The 19,546-nt window shown below is 47.9% G+C and overlaps 1 protein-coding gene across 2 annotated transcripts in view; it reads right to left on the reverse strand.

Moving 5' to 3' along the window:
* DENND2D (DENN domain containing 2D) overlaps positions 1-19,546 on the reverse strand; it is a 736,340-nt gene that overhangs the window by 260,122 nt on the left and 456,672 nt on the right. For both annotated transcript variants that reach the window (XM_085600175.1, XM_085600177.1), the window contains exon 8: positions 5,039-5,216. In XM_085600175.1, coding sequence (XP_085456301.1) covers positions 5,039-5,216 — 178 coding nt within the window. The remainder of the gene's footprint in view (positions 1-5,038; positions 5,217-19,546) is intronic.

Consider the following 19,546-nt stretch of genomic DNA (forward strand, 5'->3'; position numbering starts at 1 on the left):
TCATGAGTTGTGACAGGATTATATTAAGATGCCAGAGAGGTGTAGAAGGTCTGACTGGTGGAAAGATCCTAAATAGCCCTTTCATGAATTGTTTAATGATACTCGCTGACCATAAAGAAGGTCCTAAAGAGGTCTCTCTAAAACGAGATATTGCAGCAAAATAGACCTTAATGGAGGCTTGAGCCAGTCCCGACTTAGCCAAAAGAAAGATATGAGGAAGGAAGTCATGCGGCGAAGAAAAGAAACTTCATTCTATATGTTTTGTTAGTGCTCTGGGCCCATCAGATGGGCTGTTTAGATGGTCAAACTGCCGGTGTTCATGAGCCATTCCACTAATCAATGTGATTTAGGATCCGGATGTAGCATTTGTCTCTGGGACATTGTCAACAGCGACAGAATGGGATCCAAGAGAATGGCCTGTGTCTCTGAAAGCAGGAGAAGTTCTGTGTACTAATGCGGACGCGGCTAAGATGGGGCTATGGGGATGATCCTCAGGGTTCTGCCTTCATCTTCATCAGTAACCTTGGCAGAAGGGGAATGAGTGGAAAAGTGTAGGCAAAGGTGCCTGACCATGCCATCAAAAACGTATTTCGCCAAGATCCCGGATGGTGATGCCATCTGCAAAGTACTGGTATTTCTTGTTCTTTGAAGTGGCAAAGAGATCTATGGTTGGCTTGCCCTACTGGAGAAAGATGTTGTTGAGTGTCCTCTGATGCAATTCCCGTTTGTGGCATGAGGACTTGAGCCTGCTTAGCGTGTCTGCTATTGTGTTCTGATCTCCCGGAAGGTGTTCCACTCTTAAAGAGACTCCGTTTTGGAAAGCCCATTCCCAGATGCACTGTGCCTCCTGAGAAAGGAGTTGAGATCTGGTGTCCCTTGATGGTTGACATAATGCATTGCGGTTGTGTTGTCTGTTCAGATTAAAACCGCAGAGTTCTATATTTTTGGCAGGAATGCTTGAATGGCTAAACGCACGGCTCTGAGCTCCAGTATGCTGATGTGAAGATGCCGCTGTTGCTGCTGCCAATGGACACTGACCTGGAGATCCTGCAGAAAGGCTCCCCATTTGTCTAGGGAAGCATCAGAGGTTATGAGCGGAGAGGGTGTGGCGAAAAAAGAGATCGATTGAAATATGTTTTTGCTGGGTCCACCAAGAGATGGCCTGGACCATTGCTGGTGTTATTGTAATCACATTCTTGAAAGTCCATTTCACTTGACGCCATTGCAAGTCTAGCTCTTCTTGAAGAGGATGCATTCTTAGACGACAAAAGGGAATAAGAGGGATGCAAGATAAAAACAATTCCAGGAGAGACTTGTAACGGTAAACTGAATTGGCTTTTTTCTCAGGATTAGCTGAGACAGGGATATCAATTTTGTCTGCCTTTCGAGAGATGGAAAGGCTTTGTTGAGAGTTCTGTCCAGAATTGCCCCCAAAATGGTGATGTTCGTGGAAGGGTGTAAGACTGACTTCTTTTTGTTTAGAGTAAGGCCTAAACTGGCGAACTGCCTTGTGCAAGCTGCGGTGGACGACTGGTCTTCTGGTATTGATGGCGCTTTGATCAGCCAGTCATCCAAGTAGGGAAACATCTCTGAAAGGCTGCCACCTGAGCCAAACATTTGGTGAATATTCTTGGCGCCAACTTCAGGCCGAATGGCAGGACATTGAATTTATAGTGGCTCCTGGCTATAGCAAATTGTAGATACTTCCTGTAGGAGGGATGGATGGGGAAGTATGCGTCCTGAAGGTCGAGAGTGTCCATGCAATCTCTTGGGTTTCAAAGTAATAAAATGACCTGCAATGTGACCATGCAGAAGGACTGTTTTTTGAGGTAGATGTTGAGAGTTCTCATGTCCAGAATATGTAGCCATTGCCTGAAATTTTTCCATACCAAAAAGAAACTGGGGTAGAACCCTTTCCCCCTTTGGGACGCAGTACCTGGCTCTATTGCTCCTTTCTGTAGCATCAAAAGGACCTCCATTCACAGGAGATGCAGATGTTTCACCACTTGCAAATGGCGGAGTGCATGGTGGAATTTGAAGAAATTCCAGAGTATGGCCAAACTCAATTAGGTTAAGAACTCACTAGTCTGCTGTTATTTTCCACCAATGTTGGAGTAGCATAGAGATTGCCCCCCCAGGGGGGGCTGAGAAGAAAGGGGGGAAGGGATGGCAGGAGCCTGAAAATTGTTATTGCGATGCGAGGAATCCTTCCCCTGTCACCTCGCTCTTCATCTTCTGCAGATATGGATAGGCTGCAGATTGTTGCTGACGCAGGGTGTACTTAGGCCGATATGGTTGAGAAGAGGAGGTATAAGAGGGAGACCAATATTGTTGGTATCCACCTCTATACGATGGAAGACCTCTTCCTAGCGCTCCTCGAAGGGGTGACTTGCGGTACTGAAGCGTCCCCAACGACCTGGCAGTGTCAGTGTCTTTCTTTATGTATTGAAGTGCCTCATCAATATGTTTCCCGAAGAGGGCCTCTCCATCAAAGGAAAGATCTGTCGTCAAATTGAAAGTAGTTCCTTCCTGGCTTTCAACTTTTGAAGCCAAATAAGTAGGCGCCCCTCACAAACTTTAAATGTCTTGGTAAAAAAGGTATGACATATCTTTTGCCTTGTGGTTGGGATACAGGCAATAGATACAGTCGTTGTGAGAGTCATCAGTATGAAGTCTTTTCTAGGAGAAGGTGGCACAGGCTCTGAAGAGATACTTCTTCTCCTTGTCAGACATCATCAAATGCAAAGAAAGGAATTGTAGACTGAATAAGATGGTACAATCAGTACTAAATTGGTTAAAGAAGAACAACAAACTGTTTCTAAAAAACCCCGAAGTACTAGAATTGAAGGAAAAAACGGAGCAGAGCTCAGTGGAGACTCCCTAGCACGACGTGCGGTAGAAAATCTGAAGGTCTGAGGTGCTCTCAGGAGTTTCCTAGACGGTAGGGTCTTCTGATTGGCTGAAGCCTATGTTTGGTTTCCTTTACAAAACAACTGAGATAATGTTACAAAACTAAAATGGACCTAGGCCTATTTTATGGTTTGTGTTAGCTTTGCATTGCTTTTTCGATATACCAGGGACTCCCTTCTTGATGACGGAGAATAATTTAAGCATATGAAACTATGAAAGTTCCAATACTGGAGTAAACTGAGTGTGTTTGGGTCCCTTATAGAATCTATATATATCTATATATATGGTTAATGTTATAATTTTTTGTCATGTGTTATGTAATCAGAAACTGCACAAAAAAGGTAAAGCCATGCAGTGAGATACTAAGTAGAGAATGGGAGATGTACTCTTTTTCACTAAGAGAGCTGATGGAAACACCACATATTGGAGTTAGTTATGTGGGCTCAGACACCTTCTGACACTGTCCCATCCTCATGTGTACTTTTTGAGCTTTACCTAAAACTGGATGATCTGTGCCTGCTCTTCCCTCATCATTACTAAATTGAAAGAACACATTACCAAGAACAGCACCAGCCTGGCCTTTTCTTTATTTTACAAAAGCACTGCCCTTTGATAAACACCAACGTTTTGCACACCCTACAAGGCTTTACCATAGTACCTGTTTGCAAAAGTGAGACCTCTGCTTCCTTGTGCGCACTCCAGAAATTGTAATGCTAATGTTTTTTGTGTGGTTTTTTTATGCTAATGTTTTCATCAACAACTCACCATAACATTTTTTGCCTTGTTTTGCATAATCTCATCCTTTTATAACGGTGAGACAATTAGAGCCTTTAAATTTTATCTCTGCCAAAGAGCACCCATTACAAACAGAATCTGCACCCAATAATAACAAACGCATCACTCTGCTTTTGTGTCCTCGGCAACTTCTGAAACTGTAGTTCCCACTCAGCCAAACAAGCAAATGTCGGCCATGCCAGAGTGTGCTACATCCCATCACCCACCTCTGGGACAAATAAACAACCAACAACTATAAACAAAATAAACACATATGAACACATTACACGTAGTTGTGTGACTCAGAGCTTTCACCTTCCCATGGGTTACAAGCATATGTTGTCTTTGCATAGTGAAGGTAACCATATTGGAATGTTCTTGGCTCTGGCATCTCTATTATTTACTGATTAAAGAGGTGCTTGCTGCTCTCCCTGGTATCTAAGACCTCATATTTACCTCTTTACTCTTCTTTTCAAACATTATTTGAAAGTCCTCTATTGTAAGGTGTCTTCCTTTGGCTGCAAACGCCTCAGGCAGTTCAGAGTTCTTGGCCGGATGGTTGCTCGCAGACTTGCATCAGATGGTCAAAGCCCAATCAAGGCATGTAGAGGGAAAGCACATTTATTTTGACACCTAGCACATGGTTTAAACGTTGCGCAATGGTAAGTAGGCTGTCCAAGCCGAAAATAGGAGAAAATAGTGAAACAAACTGAGGTACACGAAACACAGAAAGCGAGAAAAGGTGCTTTACAGGCCACAGTCGGCAAACCAATTGGTAGAAAAGTGAAATTAGCAAAAGTGTGCATTGAAGAGGAAGAAGAGCATGGTTACATATATTGGACAATGAGTGTTTGGCACCAGTCACCACAAGACTTTGTATTCATCGATTTGAGAAGAAGGTCAGACACTACATGGCAGGTGCCATGACGCTGAAAGATTAGGACTACAGGATGCAAGAGTAACCGTGCTGGAGTAAGGTAATGGTGCAGAGGCAAGCGTAGGGTATTGTAATAATGAATGTAAGAATGTCATCATGAAAAAATGGAGCTGCACCTTCTCTAAATGGGTAGTCTCAAACTTTCTTCACCTCGCCACATAATGTACACAAATGTAATTTCGTGTTCAATTAAGTAACAGAAGATCAAAACTATAAAAAAGCCTTCTAACTATGTTTTATTACATGAGCCATTACAGACGTCACAGGTTAACGGCTACATAGCTAGAATGGGATGAGCTGTAAATTACAAAGCACGAGGCCGTGAAAAGATGAAGCAATTCAACACAGTTCTGGGGCAACATTTCTGAAGAAAAATACATGCATGCACTTAATAAATATAACAAATAATATTCATACCTCTTCCATAGGCATGCTCAAAACCAGATCTTTCCACTGTGTTTGAACACCAATCATAAATGGTGTTGGACAACAGACAGTATCTATTAAATTCTTTGGGAGAACTGGTATGAATGTATGCTCCCATTTAAAAGGGTACAGAAGAGCTGCAACCGCATGAGTGCACTGGGACAGCACGCTGCAAAAAGAGAAAAGAAAAAAATCTCACGCGTGTTCAGGTGGAAGTAAAGAGTTCTTAAACACACTTACTTATTAAGCGTACGAGGCAATACATCGATTTTTTTAAAAACAATATTTATACAAGCTGAAATGCGTGTAAACACAGCAATAACTTTTTATAGTTAAACCTAATTTAAGAGCGCATGTTTTTGGCGTTCCTTGAAAACCTTTTCAAGTGCAAAGGGTGTTGTTTTTAAATGCAAAGTGCACACACCACACGAATGACAACCGGTGATTTTTCTATGTAGCCCCCAGCATTTTTTTCATTTTTGTAGTTTCAGTTACAGTTCCTGGCAAAGGAGTTTCTGTCACTCGAGCACTCAAAGTTTAGGCAGCACTTCAGGCTCGCAGCAGGAAAGAATAGACATGCGTGGCACAAAGTGCTATTCCTGTTGTAACCTGAATCAGCGGCTGAGTTGACGTCAATGACTGGCTTGCCGTCAGTACAGTATTTTTCAAATAACTCTAGCCCTCCAGATGTGTTCCCTCCGGCAGGCACTCAAGGAACCCTTCTATTTCGTCCAAACAGGCCTCGACACAACCAGAGAGGTCAGCAGCAGTACTAGCCGCCCTTAGAACGTGACAACAACAATTCTTTGTACCTAATGTTATGCGTGAGCTGATTTAGTAAATTCTTTAGACTGCAAAGACCTTTTGAAAGATGTAATATTACGAAGTTGCCTATTAAGTCAATCCCGTAACCAATGCTGTGATACAACAGTGAGGAGTTAGGATCACGGAATTACACCAATACATAACAATTTTGCACTCGGCGAAATCTTAATAATGGACCCAAAATGAGCACCATCCCTTTAGTACTTGACCCCAACAGTAGCAAATTTGAGCGGTCGAAGGCTTACATGGAGATGGGAGGGAGCACAGATTCAGAACTCAACAAATAAGCATATACATGTTAATTTCGGAATGTACAATCAGTGCTAAGTATTTAGGAAGAGTAAGTACTTTACTTAAATTACACACAAGACGTACTGCACGCTGTTTCAGAAATAGCAAGTACAAAAACATAAACTGTACTTATGCTCACCCTGTTCTGATTGCAGAGGGAAGTAAAGTCGGCATTCCCTTGGGGGCACCCTCATAGCAAAAAATATTTTGTTCCCCTTCCCCAATTATTCTCAGGCTCCCCCTGATAGGATGTACAGCGTGTAATGTAGTGCCGCGACCTCTGGGCACTACAAGGACTGTCACTCTGGGTATGTAGTATGGCCTTATCAATAAATACACGGAGCGAGGGGCTGAGTGTATAATGGCTACCGCGTACACGCGTCCAGTGACGTCAGTGTCGCGGTAAGCGTTTTTATTAACTACCCTCCACGTGACTGGGACCATACCATACGGTCCAGTCACAGTAGGGATGCACCAGGGAACTCCCCCTCCCCCCCCCCATGGGAACAGGCTAATGGGGTCGCCAACACAGTCGCCGCGGTTCCGTCACCGCAGCGACATAACATCCCTCCCAAAAACAAAAGTTAATCTCACGGCAGTCCAGGAATCTATGTTACAACCTTTCATTCCGCATGCCAGATATGCTCAACAACCAGAATCAAAAATAAAAGAACAGTCTTATAATTATATTAATATTCTCTCAGCTTCTTGGTTGGCTCAGGATTGCGTCGGAGCCAATACTGGGAACTTCCCCGCCCACAGGACTAGATTCCAGCATCCTCGCTCGATGGTGGGGTCAAGGATAACTAAACTCTCGGGCATTCCATCATGCCCTGCTACCCCCGGGTCATTGTCCACTGATGATAAAGTGTCCATCACAGGCGGTTGGGACGACGTTTCCTCCGTGTCCTCCACTGTTCCAGGGAGGACTGGATGGTGGATCGAGGCCGGTGTTCGGCTCTCCACTCCCTGGTTCGACGCAGGGGTCTCTGCAAGATGACACTTCTTGAAGTGGGACATGTTCCGTGTCACGATTTCTCGGCCCCTCCGAGCCATTATTCGTTTGCCTCATACCTTAATGACAGTGCAAGGGCGCCTTTCATATGTTAGATGGAATTTGCTCTACTTTGAACGGTTCTTGAGCAACACTTTATCTCCCTGCTGTAGATGCACCTGACGAGCGTCACGGCGCTGACTGGCCTGCTTATGCATCCGGCACCTTTGCGCATCAATCAGGGCTTTCCGGACACCATTGGGGATGATGAGGGATTGAGTCCGTGACCACTCGGCTCATTGACAGATGTCCGGGAGCCAGACCAGTGGTGGTGTGAGGAGTCTGGCGGTAATTTCTCAGGAATGTAAAGGGGGATAGTTCCAGGGGCTGGTGGCGTTCATGTGCTATACGGATGACCTTGTTTAAGGTTTGCATAAATCTCTCTACCTCCCCGTTGGCTTGCGGCCAGCGAGGGGTGATCCTCCGATGTCTGATACCCAGCGTGGCTAAGTATGTTGCGATCTCCTGGCTTTGAAATGGTGGCCCATTGTCAGTCTTGAGTTCTTCCAAAATGCCATGTGTGGCTATTACCTTTTCCAACTTCGGGATTATCTCAGCGGCACTTAAAGTGTTAACAATCTCAATCTCTGGATACTTGGAGTAGTAGTCAATAGCCACGAATGTGTGTCTCCCATCCGGTAGACTTCCGAAATCCAGACTAACGTTTAGCCAAGGACGAGAGGGCCTGGGTTCTGTTATCACAGGAGCAGGTTTGGGGCTTCCCTCAGTTGCTTGACACCATTGGCACTCCCGGACAGCAGCCTCTACAAGCTCATTCATTAAGGGGAACCACACCTTGGTTCTCAGTCGCGACTTGGTCTTGACCATTCCTTGATGTCCACTATGTGCCAACTGAATAACTGTCAGTTAAAGAGGAAGGAATTACCAGCCGGTGTCCCCTCATGAGACAGCCAGTATTGTCCTCTGCCAGTTCTTCTCGTACGAGATATAAACTCTCCAGTATTCTGCGGGCGTCCTCTGTGAGTATCTTCCATTCTTCTCTGGCTTTATGCCAGTTGCCATGTTTCACCACCTGTTTGACTCTTTGCAGGCACTCATCCTTGTCAGTTTCACGCTGTAGATCGGTCATAGAGAGAGGAAAGGGACAGGATCTCTCCATGACGCATCAGACATATTCCTCCGTGCCCGCAGCATTCTCTTCCTCTCGAGCTGTTGCACTTCTCGGATGGCGTGACAGGTAATCCGCAGTATTACGGCTCCCAGGTTGATATTCAATTCGGCAGTTGTAGTTCTGCAGCTGCAGCATCCACTTTTCTATCCTCGGCGGCGGTTTCGATGACGTGCCGGAGAATAGGGGCAGGAGGGGTTTGTGGTCGGTGGCTACCACAAACGGTTTGCCGTAGACATATGATGGAAGTGGCGACGTCCCCAGTGGATCGCAATGGCCTCCTTATCAATTCGAGAGTTCCGCTGCTCGGTGACAGTGAGGGAGTGGCTGGCGAAGGCCACCGGGGCCCAATCTTCTTCCGCCGTGCGGCGCTGCATAAGTACTGCACCCAGTCCCTTTGGACCGGCAACTGCAACCAGTGTGAGCATCTGTGGGTCAAAGAACGCTAAAGTTGTGGCTGCCGATAGGGCATCTTTAATGTCTTGGAATGCCTTTACTTGTGATTCTCCCCATGTCCAAGGGACCGAGTCCTTGGTGAGATCGCGCATGGGCTGACTGATGGTTGTAGGGTCTCTGATCAAACGTCCTCAGTAATTCACTATGCCCAAGAAGCTGCGGACCTCCATGACGTTGGCTGGGGCCGGTGCATCCTTGATGTCTCTGACCTTGTCAGGGTCCGGGGTTTACCCCTCAGCCGAGAAGGTGTAACTTAAGAATTGTATTTTTGTTTTGAGAAACTCGCATTTTTCTCTGTGCAGCTTCAGTCCTGCATCTTTGATTCTCTGTATGTCCTGCTGCTGAGGCACGCCGCTCCTCCCCCTTCTTCCTTCCATCAGCTTCCGGGTCGGGATTTGCCGGCCGGTCTGAATGCCGTGAGATACACAAGGGACGCGAGCTGCGGGCGGCATCGTGGAGGCCTCAGAGTGGAGCAGCGTAGGATTTGCCGAGTCAGTTTTTGGCTAAATGGACAATGTCTGTTACCAGAGGGGTCCCCCATGAGGCAGTGAGAGAAGTGGTGCGAGGCATGAGCCGTTACAGTGCTGGATGGATTAGTAAGAGCTGGATGTGCTGACTCAGCCCTGAGGCTGTCCGTTGGGACCCCGGGAGATTCCGCTCCATTCACCCAGCTATCCGCCGTGAGGGGAACGGCCGCAGGGGTGTGAACCTGGGACTCTGCCTGTGACCGCCTGACCGCCGTGAGGGGAACGGCCGAAGAGGACTCAATTTACCAGCATTCCAGTGGCCTCTCTGGGCGCCTGCCTTAGCAGTCGTCAGGCGGCGCCCGTGGGACCATAAAAGACACGCCAATCCACCGCAGCGTGGGACGTGCTTTTGCAAACCTTCAGATTCCGCTCTATTCACCCAGCTATCCGCCGTGAGGGGAACGGCCGCAGGGGTGTTAACCTGGGACTCTGCCCGTGACCGCCTGACCGCCGTGAGGGGAACGGCCGAAGAGGACTCAATTTATCAGCATTCCAGTGGCCTCTCTGGGCACCTGCCTTAGCAGTCATCAGGCGGCGCCCGTGGGACCATAAAAGACACGCCAATCCACCGCAGCGCGGGACGCGCTTTTGCAAACCTTCAGTTTCCGCTCTATTCACCCAGCTATCCGCCGTGAGGGGAACGGCCGCAGGGGTGTGAACCTGGGACTCTGCCCGTGACCGCCTGACCGCCGTGAGGGGAACGGCCGAAGAGGACTCAATTTACCAGCATTCCAGTGGCCTCTCTGGGCGCCTGCCTTAGCAGTCATCAGGCGGCGCCCGTGGGACCATAAAAGACACGCCAATCCACCGCAGCGCGGGCGGCGCCCGCCGGTTGAGGCTGGGCTGGGCCCATTCTCTTTCGCCCACTGACTTTGCTGATTGATACAGCCCTTCCAGGTTTTTATTGATTCAACTTGCATTACTAGGGGAATACATTTTGTTTGTGCTTATACTGCTCTAGTTTTGGGTTGTGTGGTGTATCATTATTTAGCATTATGAGTAAGAGAAAGGGCAGGTTGGCAGGGACCCTGGACGATTATTTAACAAGGGCCGAATCTTTTATTAATGATAACATTTTAGCTGTGGAACGTAGGCTATCTTTGGATCCTGTTTCAGTATTGCCTTGTGTTGTGCCCCGAGTATTACATGATAACCCTTCAACTAGTCGATCAGGTAATTGTTCCCCGCAGGGTCTAGTAAGTGTGTCACCCAGGTCCGGGCTCTCTGTTCCCTCTTTAATTGTAAGCTCCCCTCCTAGCCCTGTTATGGTAACCACTCGGGCTAATCAACGGGTAGCGGGGAATAAAGTTAGTGAACCTCCTTGCAAGAAAAGAAAAGGCCGGGGTCCTAACAAGTCAAGTGCCCCGAGGGTTGCCCTTGGAACTGTGGTGGCCCAAACTCATGTGCAACCTGTTGCCCCCGAAAGTTACAATCCTCCGCAACCTATGGCCCAGCAGAGTTTCGAGCCCCTGTGTTCTCTATTTAGGGAACAACTAGTGTCTCTTATTCAACCAGTTTTAAATAAGCTAGACTCGGTGGTAGAAAGGCTCAATCGTATTGAAGCCTTTTTGGGAAGTGCACAGTTGACGGCTGCTTCATTACCTGTGTCGTACAATAAGGAGGGGGTTAGTCATGTTGGTGAGGGGGTCTCTACTAGTCTTTTAGATGGACGATCTCAAGCAAGAAATCCACAGGTCCCCCCATTGCCCAGTGCTCATATTATCCGGCCTTTGTCCACACTTAACATTGCTAGAAGATAGTTACCTAATCAACAGATCACGGGGAACATGTCAAGACCGGTTGCCCCAAATTCAGAGGGTTCTGATGCACCCATAAGTTTGCATCTCCCCCCAGAAGCAACACCGTATACTGTTATTCTAGCTAGAGTCCCTTCTATACCAGATAGGTCCAGAGAGCATTGGTCTAACCTCAAAAATAAAGCTCTGTACTTTCTTGGAAATAAATTTGGGGATAGTAAATCTCTATTTGAAGAATTCAAAATGGTTAGGCGGGTATCCTGGGTTGGCCACTCCCAGAAGACCTTGGTAGGGGACTGTGTGGTGTTGAGTTTCAGGTCCCCCTAGATTGGTAGACCACTTACTGGAAATGGCCTCCCACCAGGCCCCATTTCAAGATGGGATTATGATTTTACCCCTTGGTTACTTCTATAGGCCTGGAAGGGTCTTGCCCCCAACGCAGCAACGTGTTTTGTCTGGTGCCCCAGTGCAGGGCTTTCAGTCCTTTGCGCAAGAAAATCGTTTCTCCGCCCTATCCACTCTAGAGGAAAATGACTGACTGAGGGATGGTTATGACCCCCCCTGGTCTAGGGAAAGTGGGAGTTTACTGCCCCCTTGTCGGGAGATACCTGATCAAATAATCCAGCTGGTCCAAGCTGAGGAAAATCTCCCAATCCTACAATCTGTACCCGTAAACTTTCCTAGTGTATCTCCTGTCACCCAACCTATTGTGTCCGCCCAGGTGGTGAATAACTCTTTTCCCCCTTGTCACAATTTAACAATCTCCTCTTGCTTGCTATCTAAACAGGCTGTTCCAGATTGGGTGGACTTTGCTGATCAAACAGATATTTGGTGTTTTCAGGAGACCTGGGCGGTCGATCCCGTATTCCGATTAGGGTATGTGAATTATTCTAAACCTGCTTCTAAGGGATCTAGAGGCAGGCCGGTGGGTGGTTTGACTATCTGGGTACGCCAATGTGAGGGTATCACAGTCGTGGAATTCCCGATTGATAACCCTGACATTTTGGCTATCAGGGTCACTTCGACTAGGGGCCTTAATTTGCTTATATTTAATATCTATGCGAGGGGTCTCCCAGGAGGCAAATGCTCTCCGTCAGTTTATCTATTAGACCAACTACTCCACACCTTACAAAGTGTGGGCCACAGGGTCGTGGCTGGTGACTTTAATACCTGTTTTGAACCCCTGGGGGTGGATGATGGTAAACTGTCTGAGGCTGAGGATTCTGTAAGGGGTATTCCCCAGCTGGAACTGGCTCCCATTGGGAAATGGACCCAAGCAGCCCTATATGTGAAGGGCCTGTGCCTTGAAACGGGGATGAGGGCCACTAATGGCAGAACGATATCGGACAGGACTGGGAAGTTAACTTTTAATAACGGTAGAAGTGGAAGTAGAATTGACTACATCTTGGTCAATTGTGAGTTGTGGCCGGCCATCGTAGATATGGCAGTGATTGATAGGCCAGAAAGTGACCACAACCCCCTGACACTGTCCATATTGGATAGTAGTTTTTCTGGCCCCAGTACGGATATTGATGTCTCTGTGCATGCTCAAGTAATCCTGTCTAATGACCTGAGAAGGGTACGCTGGCTAAAGATTGCCTCTAATGCACCCGTCAGGGAAGCTATTAGGGACTTGGTAAATGTAGCTATGTGTAAATTGACCAGCTGTGAGTCTGAGGATGGGCTTTTGACCACCATCTCGGGCATCCACAAAGAACTTTTTGAGGGGCTGAAAATCTTTTTTATTAAAAGTCTCCCTGTTATTGATAAGCCTAAATGTCAGAAGGATAATTCATGGTTTGACGTGGCCTGCAGAGAGTCCCGTATTGCCCTAATAGCAGCAATCAAATCCAGGCAACGGGTACTCATTAAGTCTTGTAGAGCCGCGTATAAAGCTGCCCAAACTAGCAAAGTCAAATTGGGATGAATTACGTTGGAGAGATTTATACGAGGCTTGTGATGGTAGGAATATATGCCATTTTTGGCACTTGCTCAAATGGGGTAGGAACCTGCAGGACATGACCCTGGCTAATCATGTTGAACCCGACCAGTGGGTCAGATATTTTGAAAATCAGTTTAAGTCCAGGGATGCGCCAGAAGGTGGCCCACGCCTTTATATTGATGCTGAGGTTTTAGTGTTTGCCCCCAGTGAGGTTGAGGTCATTTTGAAATCTCTTCCGAGTGGCAAAGCACCGGGTCCAGACTGCATCCCTGCAGACCTATTTAAACAGGAGCAGGATCTATGGGTCCCTTATTTGACTACACTAGCTAATGCGTTGGCTAGAGGAGCTTCAGTTCCGGATTCTTGGTTCGGGGCAGAGATATTGCCAATCTACAAGAAAGGCGATCGCTCTGCCCCGGCCAACTACCGGCCGATTAGCCTCATAGATGCGGCTCAAAAAATTACAGCCCGCCTGTTATTGGGTCGTATTACGAGTTGGATCTCTGAAAAAGATATATTAACACCCCCTACAGGCTGGGTTCCGGTCTCATGTTGGAACCATTGATCATGCTGTTATATTGGAAAGAGGTCTATCTTGGGGGTGGTATGCTTTTTGCAGCCTTTGTGGATCTACGGTCTGCATTCGATACGGTGCCAAGGTCCAAGTTGTGGGAAGTTTTACAGGAGATGGCCATACCGGCTGAACTATTGCAACTGCTGGTCAAGTTGCATGAACACACATTTGCACAGGTTCGATGGGGTAAACCAGGGGAGGTGACTGCTAGATTTGAGGTGTCCAAAGGGGTGAGACAGGGGTGTGTACTGGCCCCCACCCTGTTCTCGCTGTTTATTAATGGAGTAATCAAATATTTCCTTAACTTCCCGACAGATGCACCCTCCATTGCTGGTATGAAAGTTCCCCTACTCATGTTCGCGGACGACACACTTTTAATTTCGAAAACAAGACAGGGGCTCCAGCTAGCACTGTCTAGGTTCGAATTGTTCTGCCGCGATCATGAGCTGGAGGTTAATGTAGGGAAGACCAAGTTTATGGTCTTTCGTGATACCCGTCCAGTAAAAGCTAGGGTGGAAATGGGCGGAGTAACCTTGGAACAGACCTCCACCTTCACTTACTTGGGGGTCTTATTTAGTGACAACCTAAGGTGGAAGCCGCAGATTGATCTTTTCAGCCTTAAACATTCACAACTAGGTGGAGCCTTACTTAAAGAACATAGGCAATCCCTTACTAAACCTATGGCTCCCCTGATTAAAATTTACGGGTTAAAAATTCTTCCAGCAGTGATGTATGGTGCCGAATTGTGGGGGTTTAGTAATTTGGATTCCTTAAGGGTGGCACAAAATAAATTTTTAAGGACTGCAGTTGGGTTACCCCAATCCTCACCGCGTATCCCTCTTTTATATGAGCTAGGCTGTCAGCCCGGTGAGGACATGATTCGGTATAGACCGCTGGCGTTTTGGCGACGCCTGTGGACTACCCCGGAGCTGTCCCTATATGCTAAGGCTTTGTCAGAGGTAAAAGCTCTTAGGGGCTCCCTTCGAATTGGCTGGCTGTCTGAAATTAAATCTATCCTGTCGGATATGGGCATGGGTGATCTTTGGTCCAATCCTATGTCGGCTGTTTTTCCCCCCAAAAAAATCTTTCGAGATGCATACTGGCAATGGGCTTCAGGTAAGCGTCACGCCTCCCTGACTGGTAGCCCTTTGTCTGTATCTTATCTGGCTGTCAAGGACGAATCTTCCCTTGAGGCATACTGGGATGTTATAACAAAACAGCAGGATCGGAAATTATACCACCAATTTAGAATTGGCACCCTCCCATTACATTGTTTTACTAAAAATTGGAACATATCTGGCAACGACAAATGTCCCATATGTGTGGATCAGATTGAGTCAGTTGATCACTTCTTATTTGTATGTCCGGAGTACCACCATCCTAGAAGGCTATGGTTGCGACCTGTTTGCCGCGCATTGGGTGTTAAAACTGCCCAGGCCGCTAGCAGAATACTAAAGTCTGACACCTCGACACTTGTGGTTATTGGTGTGGCCAAATGTATTAGCTGGGCTTGGATTTTACGCAACCGGCGAAAGAGCTATTAACTTTCTGACCTTGTATACTGAAGCCTATTATCATTACTCCCATGTGGTGTATGCTTTTTTATAAGATTAAGTCTTTACTGAATTATACTGTTTAATATCTTTTTATCTTGGTCTTAATGTGTATTTATTGGCCTAATATGCCTATTATGTAAATTTGTTTTAATTTAAATTATTCTAAATTGTATTGATGGTTTTAATGTCTTTTATGATGAAATATTCGAATAAAGACTTTTCTGACTGACTGATTCTCTGTAAGACTTGCACCAGGCGGGAATAGTGCTCAGGGATTGACTTGGCCTGCACCATGATGTCATCACTCACGTTGATGACTCCAGTAATGTCCATGATCAGTTCGTGGATAACATTCTGGAACACTTCGGCCGCGCTTGATATCCCGAAGCTCAGGCAGGTGTACCTGCGAAGACCTACATGAGTGGAGAAGGTCGTAATATTTCTTGACGCCTGATCAAGGACTAGTTGGTGGTACCCCGACCGCAGGTCCAGCTTCGAGAACCAGCAGGCCCCGGCGATCTCCCCGATCAAGTCATATACAGTCGGGCTGATGTGTCGCTCTCTTTTGATGGCTGCATTCGGTAATCTCATGTCCACACATATCCTCAGGGGTCCTGGCTGCTTTGGTTTTCGTGCAATGACAATTGGAGAAACCCACTGCGTGGCACCAGACACCTTCTCAATTATGCCCGCCTGCTCCAGCTTTAGCAGTTCTTGCTCTACCAACGGCCTCAGATGAAAAGCCACACGTCGGTGTCGCAGGGCTACCGGTTGCACGGCCTTGTCAATATGAAGATGTATCTCCTTTCCTTTGTATTTCCGATGCCCTCAAAGACTGATGCGAATTCCGTGAGTATGTGCTGGATTGATTCCTGGTGGATCCCAAATGCAAACGACACGATGCTAAGATCCTCTGCTGCTCGGCATCCCAGGAGCATGCCTTGTCCATCCTTGGTGATATACACCATGGTGCTGACTGACTTGTCTTCATGGGTGATGGTGGCCTTAAATTTTCCTTTCATTTCCAGCGGCTTGTCCTGTCCATAAGCGAAGACTGTGATTTTGGTGGGTTGTAGAGTGGGTGCCGGGCGCATGGATCTGTAGAGAGCAGTGACCATTATGTTAATGGTGGCTCCGGTGTCCACGACGGGGCTGTGATATCTTGTGTTTCCACTTAAATACAGCATTGGGGCAGACGCCGGATCCTATTCGACACAGCTCCCACCATATGCACCTTGTGAACCACCTTCTCTTCCTCTTCATTATCGCCCATGTCGCTCGACTCACCACCTCCCTCGGGTACCGTATTAACTGCTTGCTTGGCCTTCCGGTATTGTTTGGAACAACATACCTTTTCAAAATGTTTGAATTGTCCGCAGCCGGAGCATTTCTTGCCCTTCGCCGGACACTCAGCAGCTTTGTGAGGTCGACCACCGCAGTACCCGCAATATCGACCTCCTTGGGGGCCACTGGTGAACGGCTTTTTGTTGCGACGGTCCGCCGGCTTTCTCGTGACCACATTCACTGGTTCCGCCTTGACAGGTGACTGCAGTGCCGCTTCCATGTGCGCTGCCCGGGCTTTGGACAGCTCTTTCGTGCGTCCCAGGGTCAAGAAGTCCGCTAATGGCCTGCCCGACTCTTCCAATCTTCTTTCGCGAAGCTTCGCCGAGGCACACCCTTGAATGATTTGTCCCCTGATCTCCTCCGTCTCGTCTCTGAACCCACACGTGGATGCCAGGAGCTTGAGCCTGCCGTGGAATGTGTCGAGTGATTCTTCCGGTAGCTGTCTAGCTTGACGAAAAATTAAGCGCTCGTAATCCTGGTTGGCCATGGGTTCAAAATGGCCCGTGAGTGTGTTGATGAGGGTAATGTGAGTCTTGGGTTCGCCTCTATGAGAGACTTCGCGATGCGGTGAATGTCCTTCCCTCCTAGGTGAAGTAACATGGCCCTCTTTTGGTCCCTATGTACCTTCGTGGCTTCAAAAAATATAGTAAGGCGTTCTACCTATTCTTTCCACCTGGACGCCTGGGCAGAGGGGGATCCCTCCACTACAAATGGCTCAATTGGGGGAATTGTAGACATGGTGAGTCTTCCTTATGGCTATAGGAAATGGTGACGGGACGCTGTACCGTGTACTACTGTCTTTTTCTTAATGAGGAGTGGACAAGGTCACAGGAGTCACCACAAGCACTGATTCCGCCACAGTCCACAGGCCAATTACTCCCCCGCAGCACTTGGAAACAGAGTTGTCCGGCCGCCTACACCATGTGCCCCTTATGCCTGGGCCTGTGTTGAATTGTATCAGGCTGCTGCCCTGCAGCTCTTTCAGGCACTCCTGTAGATCAGTCACTGCGTTTACTGCCTTTTCCAGGTTGCCTGCAGCCTCCCCGCAGTACTTGCCGGCACCACTGGGGCCTCTGAGTGAGCTCCGCGAGTGGAAACACAGTTGCGCGGCCTTCCAACACTCCGCCGTCTGTTCGCGGCCACTGCACATGCGCGCAGCCCTTCACACTGCGCCGGCCTGGAGCTCTAACGCAGTGCCAGCGGGGACACAGAGATCGACGAGTCCACCGCAGCGAGCAGAACACAGCGCATGCCCCAGCAGCAGAGACGCGGCACACCTGACCTGCGTGGTGCAGAGTTTTCCTGCGTCGGGACACATCAGCCGGAGCTAGGGGCACGAGCACCGCTGGGCCTACTCCAACCTCAAGCGGCTGGTCCCATACAGGAACGCGACGGGAACACGCCCGCCCTCGTCGCCAGTGTAATGTAGTGTCGGAACCCCTGGGCACTACAAGGACTGTCACTCTGGGTATGCTGTATGGCCTTATCAATAAATACACAGAGCCAGGGATTGAGTGTATAATGGCTACTGCGTACACGCGTCCAGTGACGTCAGTGTCGCGGTAGGCGTTTTTATTAACTACCCCCCACGTGACCGGGACCTTACCATACGATCTAGTCACAGTAGGGATGCACCAGGGAACTCCCTCCCCCCACTCCCTTCCATGGGAACAGGCTAATGGGGTCGCCAACACAGTTGCCGCGGTTCTGTCACCGCAGCGACATAACACAGGGGTCTTGATAATCTAGGGAGGGCGACCGGCTGTCACGGGCCCGCATTTACTGTCCTTACCCTTCTGGCTATAGGGACTTTGCTTTCCCCTCCTTTGATTCCCCTAGTGTGCTGTTATATCTTTGGTTGTCAGTTCATCGAGCAAGCCCTGTGTGTGAAGTTTTGATGTCTCAGTTAGCCTGTGCTGCCTTTGGGTTGTGCCCCACACAGTACCCGGGGCTCAATGAATATGGCCCTCGCCCCACCAGCTGGTGTGCACTCAGCCCTTATGGCGCTGACACACACCTTCAGGGGAGCAGAGCCAGCAAGTACTATTAACAGAGGTGGCAACTGTAAAGTACCAAAAGAGGCAATACAAATTAAATCCTTTTTGGTTGAGGATACTATTTTCAGCAGCTGCATGCACAGGAGTGCGTCCTCACTCAACGAAGATCAAGCCGCAACGGACTGCGGGTGCATTCTGATCTCCTTGAGAAGGAACTGTTACACAAGACGCATGTTTAAGTACACTAATTTTATTGATGGCGGATGCAATCCACTAAAACATACTTCCAGAAAGAGTATCGTGATACACAAAATATAAACATAAAAGAAATACTTAAAGTTGCATGTATGAGAACACTACGGCAACAGAGTTGTGGTGCTCTAGTGTCGGTGAATTGCAGCTTGTGATTCTTCCTGCTTCGTCTTGTCTCACCTTCTTCATGACCCCTTTTCATCTGGGAAGCCTCTCCATAGAGAAACAACACTGACCATGTCCTGTCTGAGAAGCTGGTCCGTTCCATCCCTTGAAGAAGGGTCTAGGCAGGCCCTCATAACAATCATTATCCTGAATCCCTGCTCCGGAGAACACAGAAGTTTTTGTTGCCACTGGTGTGGAGACACTTGACTCGTGGCAGAGAAATCCAGGCACATTGGCTGGAAATGTTGACGCCATCTTTATACTAAGGTGGCAGACATGATTTGAGTATTACAGTAGCTCAGTTCTGAGACAGGTTCTAGGTAGTTCTGCCCTTTTGTTTATTTCAGTCAGACTAGTCCTCCGAAGAGCTTTGTCACTAGGTGTGAAAAGGACGGTGGAGTGGAGCTGGGAGTTTCGAGGCAGGAGAATCCAAAAACAAAGGCACGCGAGCAAGAACATCTGCCCCATTTAACTACCTACTAGCCTGTGGGGCTAGCCCTTCCAGGGTGCAATGGGACAAGAAATGGCAGGGGGATAGCTTTATAGGAGGCCTCTGTTTCTTATCCTTAATCTTCTCAGTCTGCTCCATTACAAAGAATCTCTGGAATGTCCCGGGGGGAGCCCTGTAAT

The sequence above is a fragment of the Triturus cristatus genome, chromosome 1_2 (genome assembly GCF_964204655.1).
Source record: "Triturus cristatus chromosome 1_2, aTriCri1.1, whole genome shotgun sequence".
NCBI classification, from domain to species: domain Eukaryota; kingdom Metazoa; phylum Chordata; class Amphibia; order Caudata; family Salamandridae; genus Triturus; species Triturus cristatus.